The sequence below is a fragment of the Candoia aspera genome, chromosome 1 (assembly GCF_035149785.1).
Source record: "Candoia aspera isolate rCanAsp1 chromosome 1, rCanAsp1.hap2, whole genome shotgun sequence".
NCBI lineage: Eukaryota > Metazoa > Chordata > Lepidosauria > Squamata > Boidae > Candoia > Candoia aspera.
This window is the reverse complement of record NC_086153.1, coordinates 163,225,613-163,239,786: the sequence shown is the minus strand read 5'-3', so window position 1 is coordinate 163,239,786 and position 14,174 is coordinate 163,225,613. Positions and strand designations below refer to the sequence as shown.

General features: G+C 40.8%; 1 protein-coding gene across 2 annotated transcripts; it reads left to right on the top strand.

Annotated features, from left to right (window-relative positions):
• The first annotated feature begins 1,018 nt into the window (after positions 1-1,018).
• GLYATL3 (glycine-N-acyltransferase like 3) lies at positions 1,019-13,860 on the top strand. Of its 2 annotated transcripts, XM_063317123.1 has the most exons (6): positions 1,019-1,065; positions 2,160-2,262; positions 6,740-6,847; positions 8,562-8,688; positions 12,861-12,987; positions 13,408-13,860. In XM_063317123.1, the coding sequence occupies exons 2-6, from the start codon at positions 2,185-2,187 to the stop codon at positions 13,832-13,834; spliced, it is 867 nt and encodes a 288-aa protein (XP_063173193.1). In that variant the 5' UTR covers positions 1,019-1,065; positions 2,160-2,184; the 3' UTR covers positions 13,835-13,860. The 2 variants fall into 2 exon arrangements, with proteins under 2 accessions (XP_063173193.1, XP_063173183.1); XM_063317113.1 differs by lacking the exon at positions 1,019-1,065 and having other exon boundaries at positions 2,014-2,262.
• The last annotated feature ends 314 nt before the right edge of the window (positions 13,861-14,174 follow it).

Genomic DNA, 14,174 nt, shown 5'->3' with positions numbered 1-14,174 from the left:
TATGATAGAATATTACATCTATTTTAATTTTTCAGTTTGTGTGATGTGTTTTTATTCTGCAATGATTTTGTAGCCCTCTGGGATAAAGGTTTAAGTCACTGAAGTAGTTAGACTTGGGATTGTCAAGGTACAATTTGGCTGTGGCAGCTCTTTACAGGAAACAATGCTGCCTTAAGGTAATCAAAAACCAAGGTGTTTACTGCCTAATATAGAAGGGCTATAAAAACTGGAGTGTATTACTTGTATTTTAATTTCAGCTTATGAGTTTAAATATAAGTGACTTAACTGAAAATATTCTAGAGGCATGCAGCTTACTTTAGACAGGTGACAAGAATCATGCCACGTTCCAGAATAAATTATTCTAGAAACCTGTATTTCCTTGGGATATATTGTTACAGGTGTTTATGGGTTTTTCTTGTGAGGTTTTCTTTTCCCTTTTCAAGCACACATGTACCCCATAAGGGAAGTATATGTGGCCCCAATTCCCTTTCTTTGGTCCATGTATCCCTCCCTTCAGGATCATGCTGGTGAAATCTGGGACACAATGAATGAGGGGGGAGGTCTTATGGGCTAAGATAAACATTAAGTCTCATAGGCTTAACATACTTTTATTGACACCCCTATCATACGCTATCTGCTATACTCCTGTAAAAGTACAGCCACTAGCTGCCAAAAACTTCCTCGTTCCTGTTGTAAATAACACTCTTGTAAACCATGATCCACAAAAGATTCAGTCAGGCAGAAAAAGATTGTGAAGAGATAGAGTTGCACATAGAAAACTTTTCCCTGCTGAACATACAAAAGAAAAGGGGTGTCACATATCAGAATCCAAACATTTTGAAAGGAAGAGGAGTTGCCTACTTTTCACAATTGTGCACAATTTTGAGAATTCTACAATAATGCTTAGAACTAAGAATGACTTGACCATTGTATTGATTAATATTTAATACCAGTTCTATTTTAAAGTATGTCAAAACATTTTTCTTGTAATAAATTCAGGAGCAGCAATCAGAGATGAGGACAGGGATAATGAAATAGATCCAGAACACACCTTCAGTTCATTTGGTGAGTACTTTAAGTCCCTCCTCCACAGGTGTAGCTATTTTCCCCTTTATGTTTCCACCCACCTATTGACCCCCTCCTAGAAGATGTATATAAACTAAAGTGCAGCTCCCTCTTTATGCTTTGGCTGTGTTCTGCATCTGAGTAATAATGCTCTAGAGTCAACTCCAGGTATGTGAGATCAACTCCAGCCATCTATGAGGGTTAGAATTATGGCCTTTGAAATGATTGTCTAGACAGCTGAATGCATTAAGTATGCAGGTTCCTTCACTAATTTGGGAGTAATTTCTTGAAATGGGCAGAGCTTTTTAAAAGTCCTTATTCTGAAATACAAAGCTTTCAGTGACTTGCTTTTTCTTCTGCCATTCTACTGAAAGATTCTGCATCCAGGTGGTATAATTTCTGTGTTGCTAGCTTGGGAGTGCTTCCTTTTAAATGTACTCTTCCGTCATCTCAGATCACATCCTCTTCTACGTGTTTTCATAGCATATAAAATCCTTGAGATTGAAGGGCAGTATGACTTAAAATTTCCTGTACTGTAAATGGTAAGATATTTTTTCAGAGATCTGCTGCCTAATTTTTGTTCATTGTATATTGCTTTGGGTAGCCTTTAGTGAAGGAACTAATATGCTCATAAATAACAATGCTCATAATAAAGTCAGAATTATAGAGAACTGACTAATGGATGGAAAATTGGCATAAGGCAATTATCTAGTAAATAAATATGGACAGAAAACCAGTGATGTGATGTCCTCAGGCAATTAAAATGCTGTTTTGCAACTGCAGGTAGTCCTGTCCATGAGCTCCATTATAAAGCTTTGGTTGGTTTATTCTTGAGTCCACCAAGTTCCATGAGGTAGAATTTGTGTCCATGGTACCATCTGAGTTGGTACTGAATATACAGACCGCACATTATATGTAGAAACATCTGTACAAGGTGTTTAAGATAAAGTACATTTTATTATTAAAGGCAATGCCGATCTTACAAAGCATTGAGTAATATCTAGGAACATGTTTCAGGTTTCCATTTGTCCAATCCATCAAATTGGATGTTTGCTTCCAATCATCAGGCTCAGGACTTCTCTTTTGGTACTTAGGTTGCTGTTAAATGGGCAGGTGAAGATGTTGGTGCTTAACTGTTCCACAAAACTGCAGATCCTGGAACATATGTTAAGGAGGAATTTTCCTGAATCTCTCAAGGTAATGTAGATAATCCAAGGTAAATTTGAATTAAAATACCCAATAAGAAGAAAGAAGACCAAACCAAGCTGCATTTATTTATTTAGCTATTTATCACATTTGTATAGCCACCCATCTCACATAGTGACTCTGGGCAGCATGCATAATAAAACAGAATACATAAAAATCATTAAAAACCACAGCTTAAATTAAAATAAAAAGATAAACTAGAATCTCTTAATTTGTTTCCTTTCTCTCAGCTTTTCCATAAACCACAGAATCAGGAACCATGGGCAGGGAGAGGTTGTGCGGGTGTGGTCTGGTCCAATGCCTCAGCTACCCTCTTGTTCCAAACAATGACCAGGGTCTTGGCTGGACAGCAGACCATTAGGAATAACCTCCAGTTCTCTGGAACTCATTTGGGTCCATCAGTCGCCAGGGGTGGACTGATCAAATAAGTCCCACTTCCCTGAAGTGAAGAGCAGCACCATAGAATTTCATGGCCACCAGGGAGTGATCTGATCATGATGGGCTTACAGAGAGCTCTCTCAATTCCAGATCATGTTGCCACTGCTCCAACAAGAAAACCAGATCAGGAGTGTGATCATTGTTCTGTGTCGGGCCCTGGATAGGCCCATGGCTGTCATGGTAGCCATGAACTCCTGAGCCACCTCAGACCCACTCCCAGGGAAGGCATTTTGAAGTCCCCCAGGGTCATAAGCCTGCCAACCCTGAGATACAGTCAAGGAGCTCAGGCACGGAGGTTGCTATGCTGCAGGGAGGCTGGTACGGTAGCAACAGTCTCAAATTATCCCTAGAGCTGAGCAGGAGGACTGGTATAGTGCTACAAGGTCTTGGAAGGTAGATTTGGTGGAGACTTAAAGATGGGACTTTAGGGGAGTGGCAGTCTGAGTGGCACAGAGGACTCTGGAGTTCTGTTAGGGCACTCAGATGTGGGCACAGCCTAAGGCTTCTAATATTGCTTTGGCCGATTTTAGAATAACTGGATTTGAGAACATCGAGATAGAGACTACAGCAAATCAACTGACCATCCCTTCCTAACCATCCCAGGATATAATTAGATTATTAGGGATCCCTAAATGGTGAATGGTGGGCCTCCTCAGGTGTGAGAGATGTGAGTGGGTGCCCAGGTTTGGATGGGTAGTGTGAGAACACTCATCTCCTGAGTGAGAGGCAGGAGGTGTGGTTGGGTTGCCCCCCTGCTGACTAGTGAGAGAAGCCGAGGGGGGGCACAGTGTGTGAGTGTGGGTGGTGGTTGGGCTCTACTAGTGCCGAGAGTATGAGCTGGTACACTGGGGGGCCCTTCATCACCCTGTGATTGAGTTGAAGTGTGGTTGTGTGAACGAATGGAGGTGTCCCTATCCTTAACCAGTGATCTCGAGTCCAGGAGTGGGGGCTAATGGATCTCAAGATTCTGGGAGTTGTAGGGTAGGGCAGGTGATTGAGGTGGTGATGGGTAGGGGACAATATGACGGGAGCCAGAGGGCGGGTCATCATAGAGGAAGACACCCCTGATGTTTGTTACCTGTGGCGTGTTCCAGCCCTCTGTGCTCGAACCCTGGTCCTGGACAGCAGACTCGTGGTTGTCCTGACTTTTGGCTGCTACTCTGTAATGCCAGGTCAATAAACAACAAGGCCCCCCTCATATGTGACTTGATCACAGAAGAGGGGGCAGACCTGGCATGTATTACTGAAACCTGGCGGGGCGTGGAAGGAGGTGTTGCTCTTTTGGAGATATGCCTGGCTGGGTTTCGAGTCTGGCATCAGCCACAACCTCAGGGCAGGGGAGGAGGGGTGGTTGTTGCCATCCGAGAATCCCTAGTGGCCATCAGGGGTCCTGCTCCACAAGTGGCCGGGTGTGAAACCCTGTTCTTCAAGCTGGGTTCCCGAGAACAGTTGGGAGTGTTGCTATTGTACCAGCTTCCCTGCTTTGAGGCAACCTCCCTGCCTGAGCTGCTGGAAGCCATCTCAGGTTTGGCAGTGGAGTTCCCCAGGCTTATGGTGTTGGGGGACTTCAATCTGCCTTCCCTGGTGCGGGCCTTGGAAGCAGCCTGGGAGTTCATGGCTACCATGGCAGCCATGGGCCTGTTCCAGATTATTCAGGACCTGACTCGAGACAGTGGCCTCACCCTGGACCTAGTTTTCTTGTTGGAGCAGTGACAAGGCGATCTGAGGGGAGAATTACATCTTTCCCCTTTGTCATGGTCGGATCATGCCCTGGTGGCCTTGAGATTCTCTCATGCTGCCCGCCTCCGCAGGGAGGCAGGATCCATTCGATTGGTCCTCGCCCGGCGACTGATGGACCCGGCTGAGTTTCAGAGGGAGTGGGGGTTATACCCAAGTCTCTCCTGCATGGTCCAGCAGAAGCCCTGGCTGCTGCGTGGAATAGGGAGGCAGCTGGAGCCTTGGACAGGATCGTGCCTGTGCAGCCTCTCTTGCCCACCCACACCTGGCACTCCCCATGGTTTACGGAGGAGCTGATGGTTTTGAAGAGAGCTAAGAGATGCCTAGAGCACTGCTGGAGGAAGACAAAAACCGAACTCGACCGAACACAAGCTAGAGCCACAATTAAGGCCTACCTTGTGGTGGTAAGAGTGGCGAAGCGCCAGTACTTCTCCGCTCTTACTGTGTCCGCAGAATGCCACCCAGTGGCCCTGTTTAAGATTACCCAATCCCTTTTGGAGAAAGGGGAGTCAGAAATCCATCTACAGGGCCATGCTGAGGAATTTTCAGGGCACCTGCAGGATAAAATGGCTCGGATCCGGATCAAGTTGGACTCCAAGCGTGAGACAGTCGGAGGAGATACCCAGGGAATGTACTTACCAGGTTATCTGGGACTAGTTCGATCCTGTTGAACCCGAGGAAGTGGACAGGATCCTCTGGACTGTAAATGCTACCACTTGCCAATTAGATCCATGCCCCTCCTGGCTGGTGAAAGCAGCACAGGAGGTGACATGTGGCTGGGTCCAGGCGATGGTAAATACATCCCTGAGAGAGGGGGTGTTCCCAGCAGCCTTTAAGGAAGTGCTGGTGCACCCCTCCTCAAGAAACCATCGCTGGACCCTACTATACTGGACAATTTTCACCCAGTCTCCCACCTCCCCTTTTTGGGGAAGGTGATTGAGAAAGCGGTGGCTTTGCAGCTCCAGAGGATTCTGAATGAAACGGATTATCTAGACCCCTTTCAGTCAGGTTTCAGGCCCAGTTATGGGATGAAAATGGCATTGGTCGCACTTATGGATGACCTCTGGCGGGAGTGGGATGGGGGCAGTGCATCCATCCTTACTCTTCTTGACCTCTCAGTGGCTTTCAATACCATCGACCATGGTATCCTTCTGGATCAACTTAGGGAGTTGGGGGTAGGTGGTGTGGTTCTGCGCTGGTTCACCTCCTTCCTCCAGGGTCAGTCCCAGTTGGAGTTGATAGGGAGCAAGAGGTCCAGCCTGCGGCCCCTACTTTGTGGGATGCCGCAGGGTTCAGTATTCTCTCCACTCCTTTTTAACTTCTGCATGAAACAAAGCAGCATGCCTCTTACCACCTACAACCTACAAAAAACTATCCATGGGAGCCCACACCATATAACCTCCACTCCATCATCATGCTGTCATTACTTACATTATCTTCTTCGGCCACCTTCTTTTTAAATTCCATGAGGTCATCTATTTTTTGTTGCTTGGTTGGTTTAAGCAATGTCTGCATGCCGGAATACATTTTTTGTTGTTTCTTCCTCTTTTCTATGCTGTAATCTTCTCTTGATGGTAAATTATAAACAGTTCTCACCCAGTTTGTAGATAAAATTGTTTGGAAATTAGTTGTATACAGTTGTGCACAGAGATCAGTGATTAATGAAAGATTAGTCTGATAATATAGAAGTAAAAATAAAAATTTGCAGAGCACTCTAGTAGCTAGATGCTTTCACTTTGCCATCTTGGGGAACCAACGGTTTCCATTTAATAGGTATGTAGTTCAAAAGAATATGGATATCTGAAAATGTTAAACTCCACCTCTAAGTCAATATTTCTTCCTAAAACATAAAACTTTAGAACATTGTTTCATTATTTTGATGAAACGTTAATCTTATTACATCTCCAACATGATGATTTATTTAATTCCTTTTCTATGTAAACAATGGAGTCCTATAATCTATTCTTCTTTGTTGAATAAGCCATAACTTAAGATCTATTAAAAATGTTGATATCAATGTTAAGACAATTTCCCATTGTTTAGACAAAACAAAGATCTCTAATTTTTTGTTCCATTCAGCCTTCTTTGTCTTGCAACATTTAATAATCATTTCTAATAATTTAGGTGTCTAAAGCTGAAAATGTTGCTAGTCTGAATGAAAATGTCAATAAATGTTGTAGCTGCAAATACTGCCAGTTGGTGAATGCCCTGAGAAGGTAAAAGAACCCAAAGAATTTTATTTTTAAAAGTGTAAATAAATCATTATAAGCCCCCTTGTTGTTTTTTTTTTAAGGTTTATGGAGCAGTATTGCATATAAACAGAGGAAATCCATTCAAAAAGGAAGTGGTTGTGGATTCATGGCCAGAATTTAAAGCTGTAATTACTCGCCAACAAAAAGAAGTAAAGCAATACTCGTAATGGATCTATACAAACACACTGAACTACACAATGAACTTTTGGGGCACTAATCTAAAATTTCATACTGATTTCCCTAAACTGGTATTCTCCAGAGATGTGGGGACTATTAACATGTAGAGTTATGAAACTCAACAGCCTGGCTACTCTTGCTTTCATTTTAATTCTAATCTGTTATGTCAAAATCATGGTTGGAATTGATTATCTTAACTAGGCTTTCAAGGAACCAAAACAATTTCAAAGTATAGTTTAGTTCTCTAATTCAGGGGTGGACAACATTTTGGGACATAATGCAATTCTCATTGCTGTGTGGGTACAAAGCGCCTCCTTCAGAATGTGGCTATTAGTACAAGAAGAGCTTTTAGGGAAGAGAGTTGGCAAAACAATGGTGAAAAAGTTTAGAGACAAACAAGAGCTTCAGTGAGCTATGGACTATGGGTTACCCATCCTTCCTCTAAACTATAATTAATTTTAATTACCATTTCAGATTTAGGTACAATAAAAAGTAGAACTAAAAGTGGAAGTGAAAGCTACTGAAGTATATGAATAAAAAATTGTACATATAATGTTAAATCTAGTTTGACCATAAAATTATATCATTACCATTGCAGATCCCTTGATAGTTCTTCAGGCATTGTTGTTATATCTGTTATACATTCTTTATTTAATGTTGACCGTACATGTAGTCCTTGCTTAACAACCATTCATTTAGTGATGGTTCAGACTTATGATGGTGCTAAAAAAATCGACTTACGACCGGTCCTCACTCTTAGGACTGTCATAGCATCCCTGTGGTCATGTAATCACAATTTGGGTGCTTGGCAACTGGTTCACATTTATGACCATCACAGCATCCCAGGGTCACATGATCACCATTTTCATCCTTCCCAGCCAGCTTCTGGCAAGCAAAATCAATGGGGAACCAAGTGATTCACTTAACAACTACATGGTTCACTTAACGCCCATGGTGATTAGCTTAATGATCACTGCAAAAAAGGTTGTAAAATTGGGTTGGATTCACTTGCTGACCACTTCGCTTAGCAACTGAAATTCCAGTCCCAATTGTGGTTGTTAAGCAAGGACTACCTGTAGAGTTTGACAGCTGAACCAACTTATTTATTGTATATAGCCACCCAACTCAAACAATGTGTCTTTGGGCAGTGTACAAAAGAAAAAAGAAAGGAAAATCAAACCAATAATACCAAGCACATCATTAAAATGAAATAAAAAGTAAATGGTAAATGTGGCTAAATCTACTATAACTCCTAAAAAAGGGAGCCTGTACTCATTTTGGCCCAATGGTCCAGGGGAAGAACCAGATCTTAACCAGCTTCCTAAAGGCCTACTATTCCCAAGGAACATGGTGGAATTCCCTTCACTGAATGACTTCAAGCAAAGTCTAGATAAACATTTGTTGAGTTGTTTTGATTTGGTCCCTGCACATAGCAGAGGGTTGGACTCAATGGCTAATGGCCGTTTCAGTTCTATTGTATTGTTCAGTTTAGTATATCATGTGAATGCAGCCCAGGCAACACAGAGAATTGCAGTTTTCCCACTGCAGCTAATCAGTGGACCTACCTAATCTATAGACCTCCTCATTTCACTTTTGTGAACCTTAACTGTAGCAACAAACTAGGTGCATATCTGTGCACATAATACTATGAACTGAATTAAGATGCTGCTTTTTTTTTACACACAGGCCAAAAGTGATGCCCTAGACTATTTTACTAATGCCTATGCTGTTTTCTACAAAAATCTGCAAGCATACCAGGCATTGGTGGAGAACCCTGAAACTATAAACTGGGAGCAAGTCTTCCAGATACAAGGTAATGCCTATTCTTTGCTATGAAAAATAACACATTATTGGTTATCCTGAATTTTTAAAGAAGATTTTAAAATGAGAGACTGAAAAGTTCTTCAGAATTTCACAGATGATGTCAAATTCTTTCTCCAGCCAAAACCCTCACCCCCACTAGGATGCTTAATTATACCATCCATTATCCCAGACTATTGGTTATGATACAAACTATCTGGAGTTTTCCAAGTGGGGAAAGCTGCTTCAGATAAAAGATGAAAAAAATGATGGTACAAGTAAACCAGACTCTAATAGGATGCTGCCTTTTCATCACTCTGTTGTGATGGGATGTTTCTCCTGAGCTTCCCAAAAAGTTAGTCTGACTAGGTAACTGGAGCAAGTAGGCAGAAGCCAACTTTTTATTTTGACTCTCCAGGTGAAACAGCCATATTGTTCCCCATATGAACCTTGTCTAGCAAGCAGTGTGATCTCAGTGGATTGGAGCTCCTTAACAGCACCATTTTTTTTCTCTAAATTCTCTCATATAACTTCAAACTCATATTTTTTGACTTCTAAACAGGAAGAAGGCTTGTGAGAGACAATAGCATCCTTCCTTGTCATGGGGGGGTGTCTTTTCCTTATTATCCTTGTCTTCCACTGCCACCATTAAAATCTTGTTGAGACATTTTTAAATTTCTAAGGCACAAAGGAAAGATATAGAATAGCACAGACACTTGGTTAACATAGAAACAAAGGAAAAATTGACTTCTGTTAAATAACTTTAAAAATGGGTTTTAAAAGGGGTTCAGTTATTTATGAATTTATTTCTACGAATTATTTATATCCCATCAATACTAGCCTACTCTGGCCTTAAAATTATGCTTAACTCTATTACCCTGACAGGTATTGCAGGCTGGGATGCTCATTCTTCCTCAGACCTGTTCTTCTACCTGGCCTTCCCAAATCCTTCTCTCCCACTTGCTTCCTGCTGCTGGAATATAACCTGGGAGGAAATGCCCAGTGTTGCTGTTCCTTGATTGGCAGTTCCAACATCCCAATCATCACAGAGACTTAGTACTCTGAAAGGGTTTCTTCCTTTTCTCTCTTTCTTGCCATTCTTTCAATTCAACCAGAGCTATAATGAGATAAAGTGGCTGAGATTTGATAGATCAATTCTTCATTAATGCTCCGTAGCTAGCCCCAGAAGATGGGGAAGCAGAAAGTACCTTATCCAGTGTGCCCCCATGACTGTCCTTTTCAGTTATTGACAGATCCTTCTGGCTGCCTCTTCCTATCAAAGGTCAAGGAGGGAAATACATGGTGCTTCCTCTCAAATTCTGGCACTATGGATAAACTAACACCCGGTGGCACTGAAAGCCAAGAGAAGATGAGGCCCATAGGGCTTGAAGAAACCTTGTTGTGAAACAGAAGGAGTGTAAAACTCAAGTGGCAATGAGTACTACTGCTTTATATAATAATCCCTCTGAAATTAATTATGTATCCCAACTCCCAGAAGTATTTAATGGTTAGTAGCCTATGCAACAGGTTCTTCCAGGGATGACACAACACATGTACACAAGGTAACCCTCAAACATGGTGTGATTTATTACTTTTAAGCAATAGTAAACACGATGAAAGAAAACTGAACTCCAATAAGTTTGTGCTTATTTTTATCAACAGATTTCTTTTTGTATTAATACAGTAGATTTCTTATCTTTGCTTTCAGTGACTATTTCTTCTATCCTTATTTGATGCTCAACTTTGGGTACAAATAATAAAAAGGAAAGTCAGGAGTGTTCCTCTGACCCCTTCTGGAATTCAATTCTTTTCTCTGGTACAATTCCCTGTGTAAAGAACAAGCTTAAGCATCTTTCTGTTCTTATTTATATACCACATTGACATAAAAGGCATTCTGTGTTTTGGACTGGTTGAATTAGAATCCTTCTAGGAAAGCTTTTCAGAATGCTGAAGCCCAAGTGGTAAGGTCAGCCATCTAGCAAGTCCCCCCTCCTAATAAGTACCTGTACAATTGGTTGAAGTATTTTGTTCCTTTCAATGAATATCACTGTATGAGCCTTTAGCTTTGCTTTCAGAGTTGGCAGTTGCAGTTCAGGGATTTCTTTGATTTGAACTTGCCCTTAGATGTATAATCCTTGGACAATGCCATGCACCCTCAAGACTCACAGGCTATTCTTGCTTCCATCAGAATTTTAAATAATTCAGTCTACTTCCTTTAAGATCTGATTACCTTATGTTCTCTTCTGTACATCCAGTTGTCTTTTGCAAATCTGGAAGTTACTGGTACTGGATAGGGGCATGTGATAGAAAAAAATGGATGGGAAGCAACCCAACTGGATGGTTTTCCACAGAAGTTTCCTTATTTAGCTGGAGAGTCCATTTCCAGGACAAATATCCCAGAGATAATGCAATTATTTGAAATAGATATAAATTGACAGAACTTCAATCACCTAAAGTAAACAGGCACCTAAACAGGGAAGTAGTGACATAGGAAGTTGCTGGAGTTGGCCAACAGATTGGAAGAGGTCAGTCTACATACCAATACCAAAGAAAAGAGACTTAACAGAGAGTGCAAATTGTCATGCAATAACTTTTATGTCACATGCTTGCAAAATAATGCTCATCCAACATAGATTAGAGCCCTATGTGGAAAGGGAGATACCAGATGTTCAAGCTGGCTTTAGAAAAGGCCAAGGAACAGACATTATTACTGATGCATGTTGCATAATTAAGAAGATGAAAGAATGTCAAAAATAGCTCAGTATGTGCTTCTTTTGATTATAGAAAGGCCTTTGATTGTGTTGATCATGCCAAGCTGGGGAATATGCTGAGAAAAAAGGGAATCCCAGAATATCTAATTGTCATCATGCAAAACCTATACACAGATCAGGAAGCCACAGTATAGTCAGAATATGGTGGAACAGACTGACTCCAGGTTGGCAAAGGAGTGAGAATGGGCTGTATACTCTCCCCTTATTTATTCAACCTATATACATAATACATAATGAGGGAGGCTATGTTGGAAGAAGATGAGTGTGGTTTTAAAATTGGAGGAAGAAATATCAATAACTTGCACTATGCTGATGATACTACTCTGATAGCTGAAAATGCAAATGATCTTCAAGCTCTAGTAATGAAAGTCAAGGAACATAGTGAAAAAAAATGGGACTAAGATTAAATATAAAGAAGACCAAACTCATGACCACAGGTACAGCAACCAGCCTTAGAACTAATGATGAAGATACTGAAATGGTGGGTAGCTTCTGCCTTTTAGGATCAACTGTCAACAGGAAAAGAACCAGCAGTCAAGGAATATGCTGCAGACTAGCACTTGGTAGAGTAGAGATGAATGCCTTGGAAAAGACATTCAGATGCCAGAACATGTCTATAAGTACAAAGATCAGAATCATACAAGCAATGGTTTTCTGTGTGGCACTCTATAGAAGCAAAAGTTGGAGTTTGAAGAAGCAGGTTACAAGGAGTATTGACACCTCTGAGCTTTGATGCTGGAAAAGATTTCTGAGAATATCATGGACAACCAAGAAGAACGCAAACAGATTATTAAACAAATCAACCCAGAGCTATTACTTGAGGGACAAATTACCAGACTCAGATTATCACATTTTAAACACATTATGCGAAGACCTACAGTACCTCTCCTAAGAAGTCTATAATGCTGGAAAATGTGGAAGAAAAGAGAAAAAGAGGATAATGAGCAGCAAAGTGAATGGACTTGATTGCAATGATGATGGGTGCATTGTTGGAAGACCTGAAGCACTAGATTAGGGACAGGTTATCAGACAGAATCTGCCTGCACAGTCACTCAGAGTTGACACTGACTTGATGACACATAATTAATCAAATGTTCTTATGAGTGACCATTTTGCTGGACTTCTTTCAGTCATGTGTTAGGTGTTTCTGGCAAATAAGAATGAGTTTATTATTTGAATAATCCAGCAAGGTATACCAATTTGACTGTAGGTAGATTTGGTTTCATAATGTCACCTAAAAAAATTGAATTGTATTGGTTTTTCCACTTCAAAATAATTTCCAAAAATGTCAAAGTATTTGAAGAAAGATTGTGACATTTGTAGTTTTATAGATCATTAATAGTTATGGTTAGATTTAAAGATGGTGTCTTCTTTATATGTTATACTTAAAATATTTTTTCTCCCCTGAACATAGGTTTACAGGATGGCTTATACAAAACTTCCAAGATTGTTGCTGGTTCCAAGCGTGTAAATGTGAAGCTATCTTCATTCCAAATGATAATCCTCCCAGACCCAGATGCACTTCCAGATATTCAACTTCCGTATGTCTAACCATATTCTTACAATTTTCTGTAGCAATGCTGCTGTTCGGTAAATGTCAAAGCAAAATTTTAATTTATGAAAGCCGATATAAAAGTTTCAGTTTAGTCAAGGATTACCAGCAGTCCAATGCTTCCTGCCCCTATTACTCTAGTAACTTCTGAAATTCCCAGGAGAATGTTTAAGTTTAATAAAGTTGCTCTGAAAGTTGTATTTATCTGTTTGGGAAGGGTGGAAGGAGGCTCCAGAAACAAAACTTTTTTCCTTCCTTATTTGCCCCATTGAGCAAATTATGTCTTAAAAATCCTACTTTTGGGGTACTTCTTTGCAAACATAAAAGGATTCAATGCCCCCCTTGTGTTCCTATATTCATTTATCCTACGTTTCTTGCAGTAAATGTTAAGCAGAGAAATCTCTCTTAGGCTAGTTCCTGCACCAAAACTGACTTCCCTTGATGTATCTCATGCAACTCTGCTGAATAAGACATGGTCCCGAGGAGGCAGCAACCAATGCCAGAAGTACCTCCTCAACCTCATTTGCTGTTTCCCCAGCATATGTGTCTTGGATGAACATGGATGCCCCATCTCCTGGGGTCTGACAGACCAATTTGCTACTATGATCCATGGCTATACAGTGCCCAAGCATCGTAGGAAAGGGTATAACCGTCTCATTGCAACAAATCTAGCTAAGATGTTACACAGCAAGGGGTTTCCAGCTCAGGGAAATGTTCTGGAGGATAATTTACCATCAATAACTCTGCTGAAAAGCATGAATGCCAGATTCTTACCTTGTCAATTTGTCAGACTTATCCATACCCCTTACTGTCTTTTAGCTAAACCTGAGTTATAAATGAGTGGTCTTGGTAGATTTATATATATATGTGTGTGTGTGTGTGTGTGTATGTATAGTGTGTGTATGTATGTATGTATATGTATGTTGTGTATGTGTGTATGTGTGTGTGTATATATGTGTGTGTGTATGTGTGTGTATATGTGTGTGTATGTGTATATGTATGTGTATGTATATATGTATATATATATGAAAATGTAGTTACCAAATTCGGGGAATCAAACCTTGTATTTGATGTCATACACATTTGATCCTTTTATGATACATTTAGTCATAACCTTGAAGTCCATTTATGAAAAAGCAATGCATTAAAGTTAATGCAATTCTTAAAGGAGCAGCA

Excerpts from the sequence above, each read along its gene's own strand:
- GLYATL3 (XM_063317113.1), top strand. The coding sequence starts at position 2,074 with ATGTTTCAGGTTTCCATTTGTCCAATCCATCAAATTGGATGTTTGCTT. Across the intron at positions 2,263-6,739 it reads ATTTTCCTGAATCTCTCAAG|GTTTATGGAGCAGTATTGCA; the intron begins GTAATGTAGATA and ends TTTTTTTTTAAG. Across the intron at positions 8,689-12,860 it reads GCAAGTCTTCCAGATACAAG|GTTTACAGGATGGCTTATAC; the intron begins GTAATGCCTATT and ends CCCTGAACATAG.